The 24016-nt window shown below is 40.0% G+C and overlaps 1 protein-coding gene across 1 annotated transcript in view; it reads right to left on the bottom strand.

Moving 5' to 3' along the window:
• Positions 1–2987: 2987 nt before the first annotated feature.
• The window catches only part of NECTIN3 (nectin cell adhesion molecule 3), a 129288-nt gene continuing 108259 nt past the window's right edge, over positions 2988–24016 (bottom strand). Inside the window, exons 8-9 of the mRNA XM_042231110.2 lie at positions 12819–12881; positions 2988–12023 (exon numbers count right to left, since the gene is read on the bottom strand). Coding sequence (XP_042087044.1) covers positions 11844–12023; positions 12819–12881 — 243 coding nt within the window. The 3' untranslated portion in view covers positions 2988–11843. The remainder of the gene's footprint in view (positions 12024–12818; positions 12882–24016) is intronic.

Below are 24016 nucleotides of genomic sequence, written 5' to 3'. Positions count from 1 at the left end.
TAACTCTCTGGGTGATTATAATGCAAGCTGAAGTTTGAGAACATCTGAGTTAACAGAACACAGGTAAATCAAGAGCAACTTTGAAAGCAGGGCTATGCCTGAAAGCCCAGAAAGTCGGCATGTGCTAGAAAGTCCTTTACATTTGAGAAAAGGCTTTGTTTCCTCTTTAGCCAATACAACAATGGGAGAGTTTATAGAGAAGCCACAGCTTAAGTCTCTATGCCCTGCACATTTCTACTTAGAAAATCCAAATTTTAGGGAATTAGCAACTGTGAGCACTGAGCAATTGAACAGTTCTGCCCATCTGCTGCACTGAGCAAGGTAACATTCCTCTTCCCAGCAAAGCAGCTTTTTGGTTTGCTTTGAGTTGAGAAATGCAGGTCAAAAGCATCAATCCCACACTGCACCTCTGGGCTTTACCATCAGTAAGTAGGAGGAGAAGTGTTTAGAAGCAGGGAGGCAGATTGTGGACAAAAAGGTTGGGATGTTCTTAATCACGATTCATGAACTAAAGCCAACTTGGAAACCCAGGTGGTGCTGGTGGTAAAGAATCTGAATGCAAATACAAGAGATGCGAGGTAGATCCCTGAGCTGGGAAGATCCCCTGGAGGAGAAAATAGCGCACCACTTCCACACTTTTGCCTGGAAAATTCCACAGGCAGAGAAGCCAAGCCGGCTACAGTCCATAGGGCCTCAAAAAGTCGAACATGACTGAGTGTGTGCATGCACACACATACACAGACACACACACATTGGACTAGAACTTCAAGGGCTAAAGTTTGAGATATGAATTAATTATTTTCTGGATGATTTTCCATCTGATTTCTCTAGAGCTTTTTTGCAGCAATTTCAGGTTGTAGAGGGATTTTTTTTTCCCCCCATGTTTTACTTCTTGGTGAAAGCATAAATCTCAAGGCTTTTCCCAGAACCTCTGGGGAGAAGAAATTCAGAGGCAAAAATATCTGATTGCAAGAGTTCATGATTCTGTTATCTAAACATGAACAAACATCATACCCAATTTTTTTGACTCCTAATTTGAATTCTTCTCCAAACCAACTATTTGTGTAGAGTATGTCTGCTCTTTTGTTTACTGGCTATTTCCTATCCATTCAACACTCAGCTAAAATATAACATGTTCACCATTGTTGTTCTGACTTCATTCCAATCTGTTTCGACCTTCTGGGAAGTGTGCGGGTATGTACTTATCTTGTGGCAATATGGCCATGATTTCAGAGAATGAAGGCTGAGAAAGAGCCATAGGCTATTTGGGAGTCTAACAATATAATGAAGGACAGACAGGCGTGGAGGTGAAGACCAATGACAGTCAGGAAGATGGCAGCTCTAGTTTCTGATGACTCTGTGTCACATGTGCAGTTAGAGACGGTCTACGTCAACACTGTACTAGTCAGGTAGCACCAGCTTGCAGGGGCCAACTGTGTATGTCCCTTCCCAACTGAGTTTTCCAATCCATGAGCATGGTAAGTTTCTCTATTTATTTAGGTTTTCTTTGATGTCTTTCATCAGCATTTTGTAATTTTCATCACTGAGACTCTATATAGGTTTTGTTTAATTTATACCTAAGGATTTCATTTTCTTTGGCACAATGGCTCATGCTTTCCTCTACATTGCTGAACATAGACAGTGTATTTATAATACTGGTTTAATGATCTTTCTTTATCCTCTAGGTCAGAGGTTAGCTAACTATGGGTCAAATCCAGCCTGCAATATGACCCATGAGCTAAGAATGACTTTACATTTTTAAAGGACTGTAGAAAACAAAACAAGACAAAAAAAAAACAAAAAAACCCATCAGCAGCAGTCAGCGAAATGATGAAACAGTGAGATAGCACTTCATATCTACTAGGATGGCTATAATCAAAAAGAGCAGATAACAACAAGCATTGGTAAGAATGTGGAGAAACTGAAACCCTCAAACACTGCCGGTAGGAATGTAAAATGGTGAAGCAGCTTTGGCAAACAGTCTGGCAGTTCCTCCAAAGGTTCAGTCAGAGTTTCCACATGATCTAGCAATTCCACTCCTGGGTATATATGGAAGAAAAATAAACACATATGTTGGCACAAAAGCATAATTCTTTCCAGAAAGTAGGAACAACCCAAATGTTCCTCAACTGAGGAATGGATAAATGTGGGATATCCATACAATGGAATATTATTCAGCAATAAAGAGAAATGAATGATAAATGCTGTAGCATGGTCGAACCTTGAACACATTATGCCAAGTGAAAGAAACCTACATATTATGTGACTCTATTTACATGTAATGTCCACAATAGGCTAATTCACAGAGATAGAAAGTAGACTGGGAAGGGGCTGGGAAGGGGGAAGAGGGATGGAGGCAAGGAGCAAATAGGAGTGGGCTTCTTTCTGGGGCAATGAAAATATTCTAAAATTGACTTTGGTGATGATGATAAAATTCTCTCAATAACTAAAAAGCATTGACTTGTAGAATTTAAGAGGATGAAAATTATGATATCTCAATAAAATGTTTCTTTTAAAGTGGTTCCTATTTTGAGATTTAACAGATCAGTAAAGCATCCATCCCTAAAAAAATTCAGGAATGCCAACTTAAAAAATTTAAGAACATATTAAAATTTATCATCTAGCACTAATACCATTTCATAAAAGAAGGGACATTTTAATACCTAAAGACTAATCAGGAATGAAGAACAGTTTTTACATGGAATAAATTCAGTTTCATTTGAAAAGTATTAAGTAATTTTCACAAGCAATTACAATAATATGTAACTTGTCACGTTTTAAAAAGTATTTATAATATTGCTTGAAGTATAAAAGTATTCCTGTTACTATTGTTAAAATCATTTTTTAAAAAGGACTCCAGTATAGAAATTTACTACTTCTATGAAAGATGTTCTTTAAATCTTGAATTTTATATTCTTGTAATTAGGCTATTAATCTTTACATGCATTTTAATCATACTTGATTTATCAATAATGAAAATGAAAAAGTTTAGTTGATAGAAACTTTATTCAAAACATATCAAGAACCACATAGTTCAAAACTGCAAAAATAAAAGACAATTTCTGGTAACTTAAAAATAAACAGTATCTATAAACAACCACATTAACACCTACTATTTATAATACAATCTCAAAACCAAAGCTAATCTCCATATTTCTGTATCTCAATACGTTTGAGCTAGAATCCTCCTCCTTACCTCACTCTATAATTATGTAACCCCTTCAGTTTTAACAATTAAAATATAACTTGGGTATTTTCTGTATACTATTGATCTCTTCCATACTGAAAAATTAAAACAGTTCAAATGATTAGAAACTAATCTTTACTCAAAAAAAAGAACAGGTTAATAAAACATTTCTTTTGAAAACAATGGGTAGATTAGCATTCTGAATTGAGCTACACAAAAACACATTTCTACTTGAGGACTCTCCAGATTATTCACTATGCATATATATATAGTATAAGACATTTGAAAAAAGCTTTTCATCTTTTTTTTTTTTTTTTTGGTCAAGATTCACACCACCCAAGTGCTGTGAAACAGCAGAATTAACCCCAGTTTATAAAGGGAAAACAAAGGCACCATAGTGAGATCTCACCAGGGCCAGAGTGAGGGCACATTTACCTTCTGACTTATGTCCACAGCCAGATTCTCTTTCTGGAGGACATTAATTTGTTCAATGATGGAAGTAAGCAATGTGGGATTTATTGTGGGAGAACTAGTTTTGGCTCTGTAGGTAAAAAGTTCACAGCGTGGACAAGGTAGAAAGGACAATTTCAGTGTGAAACGGGTTAATGAGAAGAAAGTTAAAACCGGGTACACACTCTATTCAGACAGAGATCATTTTTCAGACATATAAATAGCAAAACAAGGATAGGAAAAAATAATAGCTATAGAGTTTCTCATTTCTAAACCAAGGGGCTTTTACAAAATCACTTTAAAAGTAGGAGCTCTCTTGGAGACAACCCTTAAGCATCTTATTCTCCCCACGCTCCATAAAACTCCTGTGAGGTGTAGAGTACTTTTTACTAGGGATGAAAGTGAGAAGTAACGAAGTTAAGAGGCTAAGACCACATGGAGAATGAATAGGCTGGAGCAGATGTAATGTCTTAAAGCTTTGGCTTAGAAATAGAAACAGAAGGTAAAGGATAAACAGGAACTTTTCTGGATGGACAAGTGGAATAATCCAGGGATCCAGTAACAACACCACCTACTTAACATTTTTCTACAAAGAACTTGGAATTTCAAGTACATAGTGAAACCTAAGATGACAAATGTTCTTCTGGGTATTGAAATGCTCAGTTGAAGGGAATATAGCAGTAAGTTCTCATAAGAACACATGAAAAAACAGAGGTGTTAGTAAGCCACAGTGTGGGTAAGTGCAAACTAAGGCATTTAGGACAAAATAATGCTGCCTGTAGCTAAAATATGATGGACATGGAGCCAACAACATGACTTCGGAGAGGATTTAATTTAGCCTGATCAATGAGTTAGGGTGGATTAAAGAAAAAAAAAAAAAAAGAAACAGAAAAGCTGGTCATTATTGGCAAGAATAATGAAAGCTAAAACAACGGTGCCCATACATTTGGGAATCAATGGAACTCTGGGCTTTATAAACCCACTGGGAGTTATTAAGGGACATTACAAATGCTTGAAATACATTCTTAACCTCTGGAGGAGACACATAAGACATTTTTTCATGGCTGTCAGACATATTTGTAGCAGGACAGGCCACAGTTCTAAGCCAGTGTAGCAAATCTAATGTTCTGGATTCCCAAGGGGTTTTCCCCTGTGGTCTCCTCCAATCAACTTTACAGTTCAATCCTGTACCACAATAATAAATACAACCAGTTCAGGCCATGAAATCAGGGGTCCTGCTGGGCCACAGGGAATCTGATCATAAAATCTTTAAATGGTAATGCTGGGAAAGACCTCAGGAAGGGAACTGTTCAGTCTCCTACCTCTAGATGGAGTAAAACATTGAAACATCTCAGAAAGCAGGTTTTTGTTTGTTGAAGATTGTTTGGGATCGCAGTTGTAATCTAGTAATTTCGAGTCCATTAGTCTATCTCCTTGGAGAAGGCAATGGCAACCCACTCCAGTACTCTTGCCTAGAAAATCCCATGGGCAGAGGAGCCTGGTAGGCTGCAGTCCATGGGGTTGCGAAGAGTTGGACATGACTGAGCGACTTCACTTTCACTTTTCACTTTCATGCACTGGAGAAGGAAATGGCAACCCACTCCAGTGTTCCGGCCTGGAGAGTCCCAGGGATGGGGGAGCCTGGTGGGCTGCCGTCTATGGGGTCACACAGAGTCAGACACGACTGAAGTGACTTAGCAGCAGCAGCAGCAGCAGCCTTCTATCTCCTTGGGTCTAAATGACCTGTGTGTGCGTGTGTGTGTGTGCGCCATGCACTCAGTAAATGATATGCTTCCTGTATAAATTGTATGCAAGTGGCAACTGTAAACACAGCTCTAGAATGGGAGTCCTTAGAGGATAGGGCCCGGCTGACCTATAATTCATGGAGGTGCTGCTGTTTTCCATAAATATTCACAACATCTGAAACTTACGCATTTATCCTTATACCTCACAGCTAGAGGTGACAGACACTGCATATAACTAGAACTTTTTTGATCACAACAAACTGTGGAAAATTCTTAAAGAGATGGGAATACCAGACCACCTGACCTGCCTCCTGAGAAACCTGTATGCAGGTCAAGAAGCAACAGTTAGAACTGGAGATGGAACAGACTGGTTCCAAATTGGGAAAGCAGTATGTCAAGGCTGTATATTGTCACCCTGCTTATTGAACTTACATTGTACATCATGCAAAATGCTGGGATGGATGAAGCACAAGCTGGAATCAAGATTGGTGGGAGAAATATCAATAACCTCAGATATGCAGAAAGAAGAGAAAGCCTCTTGATGAAAGTGAAAGCCGAGAGTAAAAACGTTGGCTTAAAACTAAACATTCAGAAAACTAAGATCATGGCATCTGGTCCCACCACCTTCATGGCAAATAGATGGGGAAACAGTGGAAACAGTGTCAGACTTTATCTTTTTGGGCTCCAAAATCACTGCAGATGGTGACTGCAGCCATGAAATTAAAAGACACTTGCTCCTTGGAAGAAAAGTTATGACCAACCTAGATAGCACATTAAAAACCAGAGACATTACTTTGCCAACAAAGGTCCATCTAGTCAAGGCTATGGTTTTTCCAGTAGTCATGTATGGATGTGAGAGCTGGACTATAAAGAAAACTGAGCACCAAAGAATTGATGCTTTTGAACTGTGGCATTGGAGAAGACTCTTGAGAGTCCCTTGGACTGCAAGGAGATCCAACCAGTCCAACCTAAAGGAAATCAGTCCTGAATATTTATTGGAAGGACTGATGCTGAAGCTGAAACTCCAATATTTTGGCCACCTGATGTGAAGAACTGACTCACTGGAAAAGACCCTCATGCTGGGAGAGATTGAAAGCGGGAGAAGGAGATGACAGAGGATGAAATGGTTGGATGGCATTACTGACTCGATGGGCATGAGTCTTGAGTAAGCTCTGTGAGTTGGTGATGAACAGGGAAGCTTGCTGTGCTGCAGTCCACGGGGTTGCAAAGAGTCGGACATGACTGAGTGACTGAATCGAACTTTTGGTGAGGACAGGATGTAGGTATGTAATTTGATACACATCATGGCCTTATCCCCCAAACACTGACTGGAATTTTCTGGAGGAATGGACTAATGAAAGGGATTTATTCCCATATATGGAATGGAGAATCCTTTTCTTTGTCAATGGTGGTTTCCCTTCTCCTTGAAACTTCAACATCATAGTCTCAACTGATCATGTTTGATAAAAAGATGTTTAGTGTGATCTGAATTGCTGACATTCTCTTTATTCTAGTCTACTCGTAGTTCCAAATTTCCACAATCAAACAAACATGACTAGATAATACCTATCCTAATAAATGGAAATACAGTAGAAATAAACCTAATGCTTTATATATTTTGGCCATTGAGGCAAAAAGGCTTCTGAACCCACTTCTAACCTTTTTGCAGAAATAATGCTAAAGTATTATAAAAAAATGCTGATGCAAGATAATAAAATGGGCCTGAAATAGATGTTTGTAGATGTGAGGGTTTTCTTGCATGTGTGAACTCCAACATTTTTTTCAACTGTGAATTTTAAGTGGGCTTCTCTCCCCTCTGTCTTTCTCTCTCTCTGATGCATACACACATACACACACACCCACACACACACACCCATCCTAAGAAGGAAAAGGCTGTCACTAAGGAGAAATGCCAGCAGGTGGTTGACTTTAGAGAGGTGAATATAGTGTGAAGGTGTGGTAACAACAATTCCTTAAGAAAATCTGTTATGTTGAATGCAATTTAAATTATTTTGGCACTTGTTAAATGGTCTTACCACACACACCCTAGAAGCGTTTAGTTAACATTTGAAATTTCCTAGTTGGGAATATACCCTCCAAAGGTTGTTAGTTAGCATTCGAAAAGCTCACTTCAGAGGCTACTACCACAAGAGTTCAGCACCAGAGACTTCGTTAATAGGTGATTATTTTCAGTGGTCAAATGAATGGTGTTAAAGGTATGTGGACTGGCAAAAATACTACAGGGCACTCCACTCTTTCACAAACAGGGCATACAGAGCTAGCAAGCCCACTAGCTCTAGGATTCCTAGATTACTAACCTGCTCTGTGTCTAGAAGTTGAACAGAATCAGGCTGCCTGACACTGAATCAGCTATAATATTACTGGATTCATTTCTAATAACCCTTTTACACAAAATATTGATAGGCTCTCTAAAAGAATGGAGTGGGAACTTTTTCAAGCTTACATGACAGGTTGACTATTATAGGATGTCTGTTCTGGTGCCTGCTTGTTTATGTACATGAATAATGCAGACATTGGCTTAAAACCTGATTTCTGTGTAATATACCACCTAGTAAGGTTGTGGGGAGGAGACCTACAGCCCTCATCTACTGGAAGCCACCAAAAGTGAAAGTAAAAGTCACTCAGTTGTGCCTCTTTGCAACCCCATGGACTATAAAGTCCATGGAATTCTCCAAGCCAGAATACTGGAGTGGGTAGCCTTTCCCTTCTCCAGGGCATCTTCTCAACCCAGGGATCAAACCCAGGTCTCCCACATTGCAGGCAGATTCTTTACCAACTGAGCTATCAGTCAGAAGCCCACCAAACCACCTAATAATTGCAAGTGACCAAACTGACAAAGTCCAGCTTACAACAGTTTTAATGGAAGGAACACAAATACCTTTTAAGGGCCATAAGATGAACCCAGGCATAGTCCACAGTTGAACAGGCTTACAAACAACAGTTTCTGCAAACTGCCCAAGGATGAAGGGTGTTGCCAGTTCAGCACAGGAACAAGAGAAGCACAGAACTAAACCACAGGTAGGGGCCCTGACATTTCTACGTTCATTTCAACAGACCACCCCTCCCCACACACACATGTGCATGTTACAGTGAAGCCAAGGACAGGTAAGAGTCTTCAAAGTTAGCATATTCTGACACTATTTCTTACGTGTGTGTTCTCAGTTGCTCAGTCATGTCTGACTCTCTGAGACCCCATGGACTCCACCAGGGTCCTCTATCCTTGGCTTTCTTACATGTTCTATTCAATTTTAGAACATGTTCTATTCAATTTTAGAACATGTAAGAAAGCCAAGGATAGAGGAGCCCTCAAAGAAGAGAAAACAAACCACTGCCTTTTAAGAATGAATCTAAACTGTTATCCCATTATGTCAGAGCAATCCTAAATCATGCTGACACTAGTTCAGTGTGGTGTGCAAGGAATCTGGTGATCTGCTATTGCAGCGATGACGCATGCTCCTGGAGGTTAGGCCATCTACAAAATCAAGGCTGTGTGTTTAAGATGGAGCATGCACACTCCCCCTTGAAATGCAAAGCTGCAAGCATAAGTGGATAAGCACTCTGGGATTTATTTCTGGTTCAGTGTGTTTTAACAAACCAGTTATGGGAAGAGTATCTAGTATCAGCTATGGCTTACATCCTTAAGCCTCACTCACAGACCTTGAAGAGTCTGACTTCCAAATTTAACTGTCCATCCTCAAGTGGTCTAGACTCCAAATTTAGAGATCAACAAGCTAATTTTGGATGGCATTTTTTGCTTGAGGGAGCTTGTTGATCAAACCCTTTTAAAGCTCCATTCTATTCCCCTCAGTATTTAGAGAGAACAGATGGAACGCACCGGGATAAGCAATTATACAGCTTCTGTGACCCATGTAAGGGGCCAACAGCTATAAAGTCTACCAGTTTGTTAAAGAAATATCATAGCTGACAGAGAAGCAAAGAGGATATTGAACTAGCTGGCTGTTGCAAGAGGTGTCTGCATCCTGAGATTTCTTTTCTATAACTCCACCAAGAATGTACAAAATTGCAATAGTGGCTACTTGTTGCTAGGGAGGCAGAAACACAGGTCAAAGGGTTCTGAAGCTCAGTGCTTCCAATCTCTTTCTCTAGTGCCAATGAAGACATCTCAATTCCCCCCGGGGTCCAAGGTCTTCTTTTGTAACACTAATCCAACAATTTGCTCCCCAGTAGGACCCAAGAAACCATCCCCAATTTTTAAAGCTCACTAAAGGAGTGACTGTACCTCAGTATCTTCCACTATAACATCCAGTATGTATAAACCACTTCCTTATCAAGAAGAACTCTGACTAGAGTCAACTATCTACTGGAAGGCATTGCAAGGATCCCTATACCCTCAGTTACATTAACTCACTGATGGGATTTCGAGTAATAAAATTAGGTACCTTCTTTCTGGGCCAGCTTGCTAGCAAGGGCAGTGAACTAAGTTTGAGGTAGTGCAGTGATACAGCAATGATGGTCCCTGGTATTTACCATTTGATTCCATGTAACTATAGTCTTTTGGGGCTTCCCAGGTGGCTCAGTGGTAAACAATCTGCCTGCCAATGCAAGAGATGCAGGTTCCATCTCTGGGTCGGGAAGATCCCCTGGAGAAGGAAATGGCAACCCACTCCAGTATCTTTGCCTGGGAAATCCCAAGGACAGAGTAGTCTGGTGGGCTAATCCAAGAGGTCACAAAGAGTCAGACATGACTTAGCGAGTAAACAACAACAACAACTATAATCTTTTACAGAATTGCTGGTCATCCATGTAAAGGAGGGTGGCTTTGTATTACCACTGTAGAACAACTTGGATAATTTTTCTGATAAAGCACGGCAACTGAGTAAAGGGAATAAATACACAAGCAAGAAATAGAATCAGGGCAATGTGAATCATAATTTATCTTTGGTATCCCAGTAGAAATCTCCGTTAATATTCTGCTGTCCCTTGGAGCTCAGGTTGGAAATGTGTACAATTTTATTTCAGTGCTTATGTCACTCTTTCCTAACATATGACAAGTCTGCAGTGTCTTCATATCTGTGGCAGACCCATAAGCTTCCAGAACACATAGTAAAGCAATGCTTGTCTAAGATGTGAGGACGGGAGACTGACGCTTGCGCGTGTGCCTATGCTCCCCACTCTGCTCACCCCGTTATAATTGCTACCTTCAAGGCTCAGTGAGGAAAAGTTGGCAAAGGGAAGTGAGAAAATTCCAGACAGGCATTGGCAGGAACCAAGATGTTGCAGGAAACACTAGTAAGCCGGTCACTGTAATATCTGCCGTTAGCATCTCCTGACTCTTATTATTGACCAGGTAAAGATGGGGAGGAAGGATCAAGGACCACATGTGGGTTTAGCACACAGGCCATATTAATGGGGCTTTTTTTTTTTTTTTTAGGTTTTCAAATTTTTGACCTGGCTTTTAAGAGCAAGGATTATTTCACGGTGCTTTTTCCATCAGGCATTTTTTTTTTTTTTTCCCCCTGAGGTAGATAAAACATGGACAATAAGAAGTCTGAAGAATGCAGAGGGTAGCTGAAGCCTGTGTGGACAGGATTAGTTTGAAAGAAATTTCAGTAGTGAAAGCTGAGCTTGTCATATACAATACCACAGAAAAGAAGGAAAAGGCTCAAGGCTGTCCACCATTTAGAAAGGGCTTTTAGATTTTAACAGGTGGGAAATAGGCTAATCTGGACTGCAAAGAACAGAACTGTGGGAACAATGACAGAATAAGAGAAGAACCTTGGTAAGCACACAGCTCATCAAGACTAGGTCGATGACAGCAAGAAATATGCATCCCTCAGGACCTTGGTGATCCTGAGATCATAAGAAGGAACACACAGTACAATATCACGAGAGTATAAAAGCAACCAACAGACCTGAAGGTTTAAACTGCCTTTTGTTATGTTTTTGGGATAAACAATAAAGTATGCCTCTTAGCCTCTTGATTGTAAGCAGGTATTGTTAACTGTACTAAACAAGTCAGTAAAGCCCAAGTTCCATGAAATAATTAGTGAGATGGATTCTGAGCTCCTTTTTCTGCCTGTTTGAATTACAAATGAACAGGCTGGTCTGCCTGAGACCCAGTGAGGTTAATATTCCCAGCTGGGGCCTTTCTTTCTGGAGAATCACTGCTGTCATCCCAGGCAGATGCTCTACTTTTAAATGAACATGCCATTGTAGGCCAAATGTTAGTAGTTAAACGCCATCATCACAGAAACACACAAAGCTAGAGTCAAGTTCACAAACACAGCTGGTGGCTAAGAAACTCTTAATGAAAGAAATAAATTCGCTCTTGGCGCCAAGTCATTCATCACAACTTCTGATACACTTAGACTGGGATTGCTTTATATGAGAGAGAATAAAATCGTAACTATTGGCCTCAGTTTCTCTCCCCCCAATCTAAGAATAAACATTTGTTAAAACAGCACTGGAGAAAGAGGACTTCACACATAGTGTTCCCGCGGGTTGATGTAGACTCCCTCCAGGTCGCTATATGGATGGTGTCTGCCGGGGCTCCCGTCTTGGTAGCGCATCTGGTCATACAGGGGGTACATCTGCTGAGTTCGGTCCTCCCCCACTGGATTCTCATCTTCACAGTCGAATCTCCTGCTATTCAGCCCATTCTAAAAATTCAAACATTGCTTACATTAGTTGAGCAGCTGTTTGCATTTTTTCTAGCTCTTGGGTGAAAACAGGCAAGCACAGAATTCATTACACACAAGCTATTTATTGAATGGCAAGGTGAAGTTCAACAGCTTAGCATTTTCTAGTCACTTGTTGCTTATAATACCTAAGAGTGATGGCATCTCCTAAACAGAAAACTGTGACTAATGGGGACTGTGGTCAGTTTCAGGCTTCGAAATTTGGAACTGGTATCAGTTAAGGTAAACTGGAGAAATACAAGGTTGTGAACTGCAGGAGTCTCTCAGCAAGGCTCAAGCTTGGAATCCGTGCATGAGATAATACAGAGATTTAAATCAAATAACCAAAACCAAACCAGAAGAAGCCTCAGGATTCAGAACTGGGGAATCAGGGGAGAGACACAGTGAAATGCATAGGTAATATTTGACTGTATGCCCAACAAGGCCGAGAATAAGAAATGCTTTCAAAAAGCAGCCTTTTGTCTTGCCCTTTCTTCCTTGCTTGACTCTGGGTCACAGCTGACACCATAAAATGAACCTCCCTGGTGCTCTGTGTTGTCACTGCTACTGATCCTCTGTCAGGTTACTGGTTTCATATAACTTGATTACTTCTAAGAGCAATAAAGCAGCTCAAGGACTTTACAAAATCACACTACAGGTGCTCAGATAGCAGAGGTGAAGAAGATGAAATTGCATGGGAATAAAATGATCTTTTAATAAACATGGTGATCACTGGCTCCACCTGGGCTGACCCCGTTAGAGGATCATGTTACTTACAGGGCGCTGGACACTTCCAGTCTCTCTTTCTTTGAACTGAGTCTGCTGAGCCAAGTGTTCAGTCTGGAGGGAGAAGACAGAAAAAGACATGCACTTTAAAGCACAAAGCACATGATAAAACAGATCAATCAAGACCACTAAGACTCCTATTTTTAAAAGAGCCAATCATGTCTTATTAAATGTCTGCCAATGAAGCAAACTGTTTCACGTGAGGATGGGAAAAGCAACAGCATTTCCTGAGTGTTGTCTCTCTCAGCTCCAGCCTTCTTGCAGAGGAAGAAAATGCACAGAACATTTCCTACAGAAGCTCTCATGCAAACTGGTTTGCATCTTACTCAAGGGAGCACTCAGCACGGAAGGGCTCTTGCCTCTTCTTGGTGGGAGTCTGATATTTTGAATCAGCTAAAAGGGGCTTGGGGTGGTAATGAAAGGTTATTCTGTTTTTATTTATAGATGTATATATGGTCTGCTTTCTCTTCCTCTCGCTACTCCTTGTCTCGCATCCCCAAGCAGCTCATAAAAGGGATTCATCATTTCTAAACCTCAGCCTGAGAGAATGTTTCTCAGCTTCCCCTTGGCTTATAAACACATACTTACCCTTTAGCCCCAAGTTCAAATATCATCTCTTGCAGGAAGCAGAGCACAAAACCCTCAGGCAGAGAGAGTCACTTTCCTTTCTGTATTTTCACAGCATGTGTAATCACATCTATTTGCTTTTTCCTTCATTGGACTGAGGGTACTGGTTGAAGTATTTACAGACATTACCTCATTTAATTTTTATAATTCTGTAAAACCCAGATCTTTATTTTACAGATGACTAAAACGGAGGCTCAGAGTGGTTAAGTAAGGTGGCTCTGGTCACACAGCTCGTAAGTGGTGGACGCTTTGTCTGATTCCTAAACCTATATTCTTATAAGCCCGGCTTGTGCCTAGAAAAGAGATGTTCAAGAACTGTAATAAAAGAATGCTTGAAAATCCCAGCATGTGGGCACATCTATGAGCACGTTCTTCATTTCACTGTCTTTGCTTATGCTGTCCTTTCAGTCTGGAATGTCTGCCACTTAGCCTCTGGCACTTGAAATACTACCAGTCTTGGCCAGACTAAAGTCTTTTTTTTTTTTCCCTAAAAGGCTTTTCTGCAGTACCCATCAAAGTCAATTTATTTACTTCTGCTTTTCCTGTTGTTCTTATTTGTATTTATACCTCTATTAAAGCAGACATCATGATCTGTTTTTTAGTTCCTAATGGTTTTATCTTTCAACCCTAGTGAGCCTTTCCTGGCCATCCTCCTCCAAACCCACACCCTAGCCTGTGGGTCTGTCATAATAATAAGTCAGTAGTTAACTAAAAACTTCACTGAAATATGAACTATCAATTTTTGATATCCTCTGTCATATGCCATGTTATCCAAAGCATAGTTATCTGTGACAAATTTGTTCCCCCGTCACATTCTGCATGATTCTGGGGTGCTTTTGGCATGATCAGTTGATACTGACAGTACACAGTGGTAAAATTCAAGGCAAGGCCTGTTCCATGGACCAATCACATGGGGCCTTGTGCTCAGAAGGGTCCTACTTTGGGGTTCAATGTTCCATGGTTGCCACCTTAGATTGCTTAATGATTTTATTATGAATTTGTGGTTTGTATGTGGCCAAAAGGACAATAGAGCATGCTTCAGGGACCTATAACTTCAGCCCAAGGGTGTCCTGCCTCCTGCTTGTCTATTTCTTGGCTGCCACCCCCGGACCCTCCCAGTTTCCCTTCCCTTCCCCTGTCCAATGACTGCTGCTGTCCTCTGCCCTGGCAGGGGCCTGAGTGCTGGTACAGGCAAGTCTCGGGTCAGGAGTGCATGCCCTCCACACCACAGAGCATCTGGAGGGTGGCAGGAGGATATGAGGACACGTTTCAGTGGGGCCAAACCTCTTACGTCCATATAGGAACCTAGTCTCCATATTGAAAATCTTATTTTTTAAACAAAGGGCCCTGCATTTTGCTTTGCACTGAGACTACAAATTACATAGTTGATCCTGGTCCAAGAAAAATAGACTCAGAAAAAAAAAACAACAACCCTAAAATTAAATTAGCATTTTCTTCTGTTTCCTGGCTGTTTTAGATGAGCCATGGCTTTATGGGTGGCTCAGACAGTAAATAATCTGCCTACAATGCGGGAGACCCAGGTTCGATCCCTGGATCAGGAAGATCCCCTGAAGGCAATGGTAACCCACTCCAGTATTCTTGCCTGGAGAATTCCATGGACAGAGAAGCCTGGTGGGCTACAGTCCATGAGGTTGCAAAGAGTCAGACACGACTAAGTGGCTAACACATACACACAGGACTTTATGAGCAATAACAGCATTGCTACCCTTTTCTCATGGCCTGAGATTTAAAATCAGCAAGTACACTTGAAAATATTGGACAAGAAAAGAGAGTTCTTAGGACAGAGCAGGAAGAAATGGTGCCTGGACACCAGGAGCAGTCTTCACCTTCACTGACGGGACAATCAGCAAATGTTAAGTTCTTATTCTCTATCCAATATTGTAATTCTCTATCAATAAATCATTATACCTCACATGAGTCCATGAATTTTGTAATACAATAGTCAAATTCTTTATATAGACAGAAGCCCCACATGTCCTAGGGATGGCTCTGCATTAGGGACCAAGACTATGGATGTCTGCCTCTGCAATGTATTGCCATCTAGCTTGTGACCAGATACCTAAGGAACTTAATTTTATAGTGGCTGATAAATGTGTTCTCTTTCTGCTAGTCCATTAACTACTCCAAATGTTACATATCTGACTTTCTAAAAAACTTAATCACAAGAATGTATAGAAAAGTGTCTTACATGATACCTCACATATGACTGGTGCTTGGTATATGTAAACTGAATTAACCTATGATATTTTAATTGGTAGATACATGTATATATTATTATTCTTGTATTTTTTTCCCAGAAAGCCTTGAGAGAGTCTGAATCTCTAAAACATATTTAGATTTCCCTACTTTACATGTACTATCTTGTAACAATTTCTATTGAGCTACAACCCATACTTACTTTCCTGATTCACTAAACTCACGTAGATGTTCATTCCTGTCTTCCAAGGAACTAACAAATTAGTTTTTCAAATTTTATTATGTATTATCATAATGAATACTTTTACTTTCTCTGACTCAACAAATAAACCTCCACATGTTATTATGTGTTATATTTTATTCTTTCTGTGTAGGTTAAGACTTTAAAACCCCATAAACAGAGCTTTTAGAGTTACTAAAGTTTATTTTCAGTGATAAACAGAATCAAGATTTCAAGTTGCTATTGTCAACAAGTCTACAATCACAATGGACACTCTGCTTGCTCTGGCAGTGGAAAAACTACAAACTAGAGTTCCAGTTGAAACCATTATTCCCCTACCGAATTAGAATCCTTTTGGTCTTCTCTCGTATCATAATTTCACCCTCAAAATGCTCTTGTACTTCCTTCCATGTCTTCCTTTTGCTCACACTCTTTCACTGTAATTTAAAACCTTAAACATTATTTTTTAAACACATTCTCTTACCTTCCCAAATGTTTCTCTAACATGTTCCCTCCAATGTCTAGCCCCAACTGACATCCATCCACCTCTTCGACAATTTTCTTAAGCCTAGAGAAAACTACTGCAGATCATTCCCACATCTGTAAGAACTTCCCTATCGTTCTCTTATTTTTCAACTCTCTCACTCTTATTTACCACGGATTCCTACTTCTTGGCATGACAATATGTTCAAGCATCTGCCATCTTCAGACATATATGAAAAGATAGTATCTATTAAAACTTCAACATCTTAAATTCTAAAAGGGCATATACCTCTTGAAACTTCAGCCTAACAAGATAACCTAAAACTCATTACCTGCTGAAGGGCCACCCATCCTCTCTCAGTTCCTAAGATTATGAGGGAATATAAACTAAGCTATCATCAGTGTGTTCTCTTGGCAAAACTCTATAAGCTTTGTCCTACTTCATTCTGTGTACTCCAAGGCCAAATCTGCATGTTACTCCAGGTGTTTCTTGACTTCCTACTTTTGCATTCCAGTCCCTAAAATGAAAAGGATATCTTTTTCAGGTGTTAGCTCTAAAAGGTCTTGTAGGTCTTCACAGAACCGCTAAACTTCAGCTTCTTCAGCATTATTGGTTGGGGCATAAACTTGGATTACTGTGATACTGAATGGTTTGCCTTGGAAACAAACAGATCATTCTGTCATTTTTGAGACTGCATCCAAGTACTGCATTTCAGACTCTTTTGCTGACTATGAGGGCAGCCAAAGATGGAGAAGCTCTCTACAGTCAACAAAAGCAAGACCGGGAGCTGACTGTGGCTCAGATCATGAACTCTTTATTGCCAAATTCTGACTTAAATTGAAGAAAGGAGGGAAAACCACAAGACCATTCAGGTATGACCTAAATCAAATCCCTTACGATTATACAGTGAAGTGGGAAATAGATTTAATGGACTAGATCTGATAGACAGAGTGCCTGATGAACTATGGACTGAGGTTCATGACATTGTACAGGAGACAAGGAGCAAGACAATCCCCAGGAAAAAGAATTGCAAAAAAGCAAAATGGCTTTCTGAGGAGGCCTTACAGATAGCTGTGAAAGGAAGAGAAGTGAAAAACAAAGGAGAAAAGGAAAGATATAACCATTTGAATGCAAAGTTCCAAAGAACAGCAAGGAGAGATAAGAAAGCCTTCCTCAATGATCAGTGCAAAGAAATAGATGAAAACAATAGACTGGGGAAGAATAGAGATCACTTCAAGAAAATTAGAGATAACAAACAAACATGTCGCCAAAGATGGGCTCAATAAAGGACAGAAATGGTATGGATCTAAAAGAAGCAGAAGATATTAAGAAGAGATGGCAAGAACACACAGTTCAGTTCAGTTCAGTTCATACACTCAGTTGTGTCCGACTCTTTGTGACCTCATGAATCCCAGCACGCCAGGCCTCCCTGTCCATCACCAACTCCCGGAGTTCACTCAGACTCATATCCTTCAAGGCAGTGCCTTGACTAGAAGGACCTTTGTTGGCAAAGTAATGTCTCTGCTTTTGAATATGCTATATAGGTTGGTCATAACTTTTCTTCCAAAGAGTAAGTGTCTTTTAATTTCATGGCTGCAATCACCATCTGCAGTGATTTTAGAGCTCCCCAAAATAAAGTCTGAAACTGTTTCCACTGTTTCCCCATCTATTTGCCATGAAGTGATGGGACCGGATGCCATGATCTTCGTTTTCTGAATGTTGAGCTTTAAGCTGACTTTTTTGCTCTCCTCTTTCACTTTCATCAAGAGGCTTTTTAGTTTCTCTTTACTTTCTGCCATAAGCGTGGTGTCATCTGCGTATCTGAGGTTACTGATATTTCTCCCAGTAATCTTGATTCCAGCTTGTGTTTGTCCCAGTCCAGCGTTTCTCATGATGTACTCTGTATATAAGTTAAAAGAGTAGGGTGACAATATACAGCCTTGACATACTCCTTTTCCTATTTGGAACCAGTCTGTTGTTCCATGTCCAGTTCTAACTGTTGTTTCCTGGCCTGCATACAGATTTCTCAAGAGGCAGGTCAGGTGGTCTGGTATTCCCATCTCCTTCAGAATTTTCCACAGTGTATTGTGATCCACACATCAAAGGCTTTGGCATAGTCAATAAATCAGAAATAGATGTTTTTCTGGAACTCTCTTGCTTTTTCGATGATCCAGCGGATGTTGGCCATTTGATCTCTGGTTCCTCTGCCTTTTCTAAAACAAGCTTGAACATCAGGGAGTTCACAGTTCACATATTGATGAAACCTGGCTTGGAGAATTTTGAGCATTACTTTACTGGCATGTGAGATGAGTGCAACAGTGTGGTAGTTTGAGCATTCTTTGGCGTTGCCTTTGAGATTGGAATGAAACCTGACCTTTTCCAGTCCTGTAGCCACTGCTGAGTTTTCCAAATTTGCTGGCATATTGAGTGCAGCACTTTCACAGCATCATCTTTTAGGATTTGAAATAGCTCAACTGGAATTCCATCGCCTCCACTAGCTTTGTTCGTAGTGATGCTTTACAAGGTCCACTTGACTTCACATTCCAGGATGTCTGGCTCTAGATGAGTGATCACACCATCATGATTATCCAGGTCGTGAAGATCTTTTTTGTAGAGCTCTTCTGTGTATTCTTGCCACCTCTTCTTAATATCTTCTGCTTCTGTTAGGTCCATACCATTTTTGCCCTTTATCGAGCCCATCTTTGCATGAAATGTTCCCTTGGTATCTCTAATTTTCTTGAAGAGATCTCTAGTATTTCCCATTCTGTTCTTTTCCTCTATTTCTTTGAATTGATCGCTGAAGAAGGCTTTCTTATCTCTTCTTGCTATTCTTTGGAACTCTGCATTCAGATGCCTATATCTTTCCTTTTCTCTCTGGCTTTTCGCTTCTCTTCTTTTCACAGCTATTTGTAAGGCTTTCCCAGACAGCCATTTTGCTTTTTGCATTTCTTTTCCATGGGGATGGTCTTGATCCCTGTCTCCTGTACAATGTCACAAACCTCATTCCATAGTTCATCAGGCACTCTATCTGTCAGATCTAGGCCCTTAAATCTATTTCTCACTTCCACTGTATAATCATAAGGGATTTGATTTAGGTCATACCTGAATGGTCTAGCAGTTTTCCCTACTTTCCTCAATTTAAGTCTGAATTTGGCAATAAGGAGTTCATGATCTGAGCCACAATCAGCTTCTGGTCTTGTTTTTGTTGACTGTATAGAGCTTCTCCATCTTTGCTGCAGAGAATATAATCAATCTGATTTTGGTGTTGACCATCTGGTGATGTCCATATGTAGAGTCTTCTCTTGTGTTGTTGGAAGAGGGTGTTTGCTATGACCAGTGCATTTTCTTGGCAAAACTCTATTAGTCTTTGCTCTGCTTCATTCCACATTCCAAGGCCAAATTTTCCTGTTACTCCAGGTGTTTCTTGACTTCCTACTTTTGCATTCCAGTCCCCTATAATGAAAAGGACATCTTTTTTGGGTGTTAGTTCTAAAAGGTCTTGTAGATCTTCATAGAACCGTTCAACTTCAGCTTCTTCAGCGTTACTCTTTGGGGCATAGACTTGGATTACTGTGATATTGAACTGTACAAAAAAGATCTTCATGACCCAGATAATCTACGTGTGATCACTCACCTAGATATCCTGGAATGTGAAGTCAAGTGGGCCTTAGGAAGCATCACTACAAACAAAGCTAGTGGAGGTGATGGAATTCCAGTTGAACTCTTTCAAATCCTGAAAGATGATGCTGTGAAAGTGCTGCACTCAATATGCCAGCAAGTTTGGAAAACTCAGCAGTGGCCACAGGACTGGAAGAGGTCAGTTTTCATTCCAATCTCAAAGAAAGGCAACGCCAAGGAATGCTCAAACTACCACACAATTGCACTCATCTCACATGCCAGTAAAGTAATGTTTAAAACTCTCCAAGCCAGGCTTCAACAATATGTGAACCGTGAACTTCCAGATGTTCAAGCAGAATTTAGAAAAGGCAGAGGAACCAGAGATCAAATTGCCAACATCCGCTGGATCACTGAAAAAGCAAAAGAGTTCCAGAGAAACATCAATTTCTGCCTTATTGACTATGACAAACCTTTGACTGTGTGGATCACAATAAACTGTGGAAAGTTCTGAAAGAGATGGGAATACCAGGCCATCTGACCTGCCTCTTGAGAAACCTGTATGCAGGTCAGGAAGCAACAGTTAGAAATGGACTTGGAACAACAGACTGGTTCCAAATAGGAAAAGGAGTACGTCAAGGCTGTATATTGTCACCCTGCTTATTTAATCTATATACAGATTACATCATAAGAAACACTGGGCTGGTCAAGCACAAGCTGGAATCAAGATTGCCAGGAGAAATATCAATAACCTCAGATATGCAGATGACATCACCCTTATGGCAGAAAGCAAATAAGAACTAAAGAGCCTCTTGATGAAAGTGAAAGAGGAGAGTGAAAAAGTTGGCTTAAAGCTCAACATTCAGAAAACTAAGATCATGGCAACCGCTCCCATCACTTCATGGCAAATAGACGGAGAAACAGTGGAAATATGCAGATGGTGATTGCAGCCATGAAATTAAAAGATGCTTACTCCTTGGAAGGAAAGTTATGACCAACCTATACAGCATATTAAAAAGCAGAGACATTACTCTGCTAACAAAGGTCCATCTAGTTCAGGCTATGGTTTTTCCAGCAGTCATGTATGGATGTGAGAGTCGGAATGTGAAGAAAGTTGCATGCTGAAGAATTGATGCTTTTGAACTGTGGTGTTGGAGAAGACTCTTGAGAGTCCCTTGGACTGCAAGGAGATCCAACCAGTCCCTCCTAAAGGAGAGCAGTCCTGGGTGTTCACTGAAAGGACTGATGCTGAAGCTGAAACTCCAATACTTTGGCCACCTGATGCGAAGAGCTGACTCATTTGAAAATACCCTGATGCTGGGAAAGATTGAGGGCTGGAGAAGAGGACGACAGAGGATGAGATGGTTGGATGGCATCACCGACTCAATGGACGTGAGTATGGGTAAACTTCAGGAGTTGGTGATGGACCGACAGGCCTGGTGTGCTCCAGTCCATGGGCTTGAAAATTGTCTGACACGACTGAGCGACTGAACTGAACTGAACTGATAAACTAAGCACTCCACAACTTCATACCTGGTGTCTCCATTGCTTTCTTCCCAATTCAAGCATCTGTTAAGCTTCCACATCACTTCTTTGAGTAACTTTATACCACTACCTATAGTACACCAGATATAACAAAATATTTTCATATGTACTATTTTTATAAAACCAGGGTATCTCAGAGTTAAGATTACGTGAAGAATGCATGAATAATGAATTTATTAATAAACTGTCATGATTCCACTTGAAATGTCTTGAAAGACACAAAATCCTTCTTTCCACAGCCCTAACAGGATCACCATTAAATTCCACCAAATGTTTAAAGAATTAATACTACTCGTAATTTATGCAAATGAGAGAAAAGAGAACATTTTGTAACTACTTTTATGAAATTATTATCATTCTAATAACAAAACCAGTAAAAGGTATTAAAAAAACAAAGAAAAGTTTTTATTCCTTTCATCCCAAAATCTTAAATGAAAACAGTCCTCTACAGTTGAATACTAAACAAACTGTGGCGTATTCATAAAATGAGGAGTACTACTCAGCAATGAAAGGACACTTATTTACGCAACATGAATCTCAAAAATATTATGCTAAAGAAGTTAGACACAAAATAGCATGCTCTCTTCCTTCCTCTGTGAAATTCTTTATAAAAAATGTAACTATTATTCTGTGATAGAAATCACATTTGGTGTGGTGCAGGGTATGTATGAGAAGTTTTTCAGGTGATAGAAATGTTCTTGATTGAGATAGTGTACATGAATGTATACATTTGGCAAAGCTTATCAAACTGTACACTTAAAATGGGTGAAGTATTATGCCAATTACATCTCAATAAAGTTGGTTAAAAAAAAAAAACTATGCCTTTCCATTTTATCACAGTCATTCAGTTTTTTTTTCCCACTTTTTTTTTTAAGTTTTTATTTTTTAAATTTTAAAATCTTTAATTCTTACATGTATTCCCAAACATGAACCCCCCTCCCACCTCCCTCCCCATAACATCTTTCTGGGTCATCCCCATGCACCAGCCCCAAGCATGCTGCATCCTGCGTCAGACATAGACTGGCGATTCAATGATTTGGGAGAATGACATTCTAACATGTATACTATCATGTGAATTGAATCGCCAGTCATTCAGTTTTGCAGGAGTATGCAAATGGAGGGAATCAGAATGGGAATTCACTGGCAATCTGGAATCTGGTGTGATACAAAAACATAGTAAATTCTCAATAAATACTTCATACTAAGGTCTGTCTAGTCAAGGCTATGGTTTTTCCTGTGGTCATGTATGGATGTGAGAGTTGGACTGTGAAGAAGGCTGAGTGCCGAAGAATTGATGCCTTTGAACTGTGGTGTTGGAGAAGACTCTTGAGAGTCCCTTGGACTGCAAGGAGATCCAACCAGTCCATTCTGAAGGAGATCAGCCCTGGGATTACTTTGGAAGGAATGATGCTAAAGCTGAAACTCTAGTACTTTGGTCACCTCATGTGAAGAGTTGACTCATTGGAAAAGACTCTGATGCTGGGAGGAATTGGGGGCAGGAGGAGAAGGGGATGACAGAGGATGAGATGGCTGGATGGCATCACGGACTCGATGGAAGTTAGTCTGAATGAACTCTGGGAGTTGGTGATGGACAGGGAGGCCTGGGGTGCTGCGATTCATGGGGTCGCAAAGAGTCGGACATGACTGAGCGACTGAACTGAACTGAACCAGATCATCCTTGACGCAGGAGTTTCTCGACTATAATATTTAATTGCTTACATGTGTTCTAGTGACTGAGTTCCTAATCCACAGATATGATTTTACCACACTAAAGGAATAATACATGAAGAAATGGTTATCATACATAATTCACTAAGTATGGATTCCTCAACGCATGAAGGATATTACTTTCCTATCAAGTACCTCTCTAAACCGTGACTAAGACTGTGAACCAAGTCAATTTTCCCTTTCACTTTTATTAATAGTTGTGAGAGTGGCTGGCTATGTTGTATGAGCAACTATAAAGATTGTGTTTCAATCAAGCAAAATTTACTATGACATTAATTGGGCACTTGTTTAATGAGATATATAATTATTACTGTTCTCTGCAATAATTGCCCAAGCTATTCACATGAATATCTCTTATTAGTATAGTAGACCTTTGGCATTTACAGATTTAACACTGCTGGTTTTAACCATTCATGAGTGAATTTCACAAGGTTATGACAGGTTGTAATTTCTAACTTTGTTGAGAAACAAATTTGAATACAGACTGAGGAGATTTGTGTTATGGAATAGTTATTTAGCTAGTTAATGAGCTCAGTAACTGCTAAGCTGTGTCTTTGTTATTCTCAACTCATTTATGAATTCTATAAAAGATAGGTGTACTTAAGAAAGTAGGGTTTCTCAAAAGCCTGTGGACATTTCCTCAGTGAATGTCAAAGGGGTGCTATATTATTAATCAACCTAATTGTTTTCACTAATTTTTAGTTAATTCTTAGGTTTCTAGTATTTAGAATCAATTATTATCAATACACTATA

This window comes from Ovis aries, chromosome 1 (genome assembly GCF_016772045.2).
Source record: "Ovis aries strain OAR_USU_Benz2616 breed Rambouillet chromosome 1, ARS-UI_Ramb_v3.0, whole genome shotgun sequence".
Lineage (NCBI taxonomy): Eukaryota > Metazoa > Chordata > Mammalia > Artiodactyla > Bovidae > Ovis > Ovis aries.
This window is presented reverse-complemented; position numbering and strand designations above follow the sequence as displayed.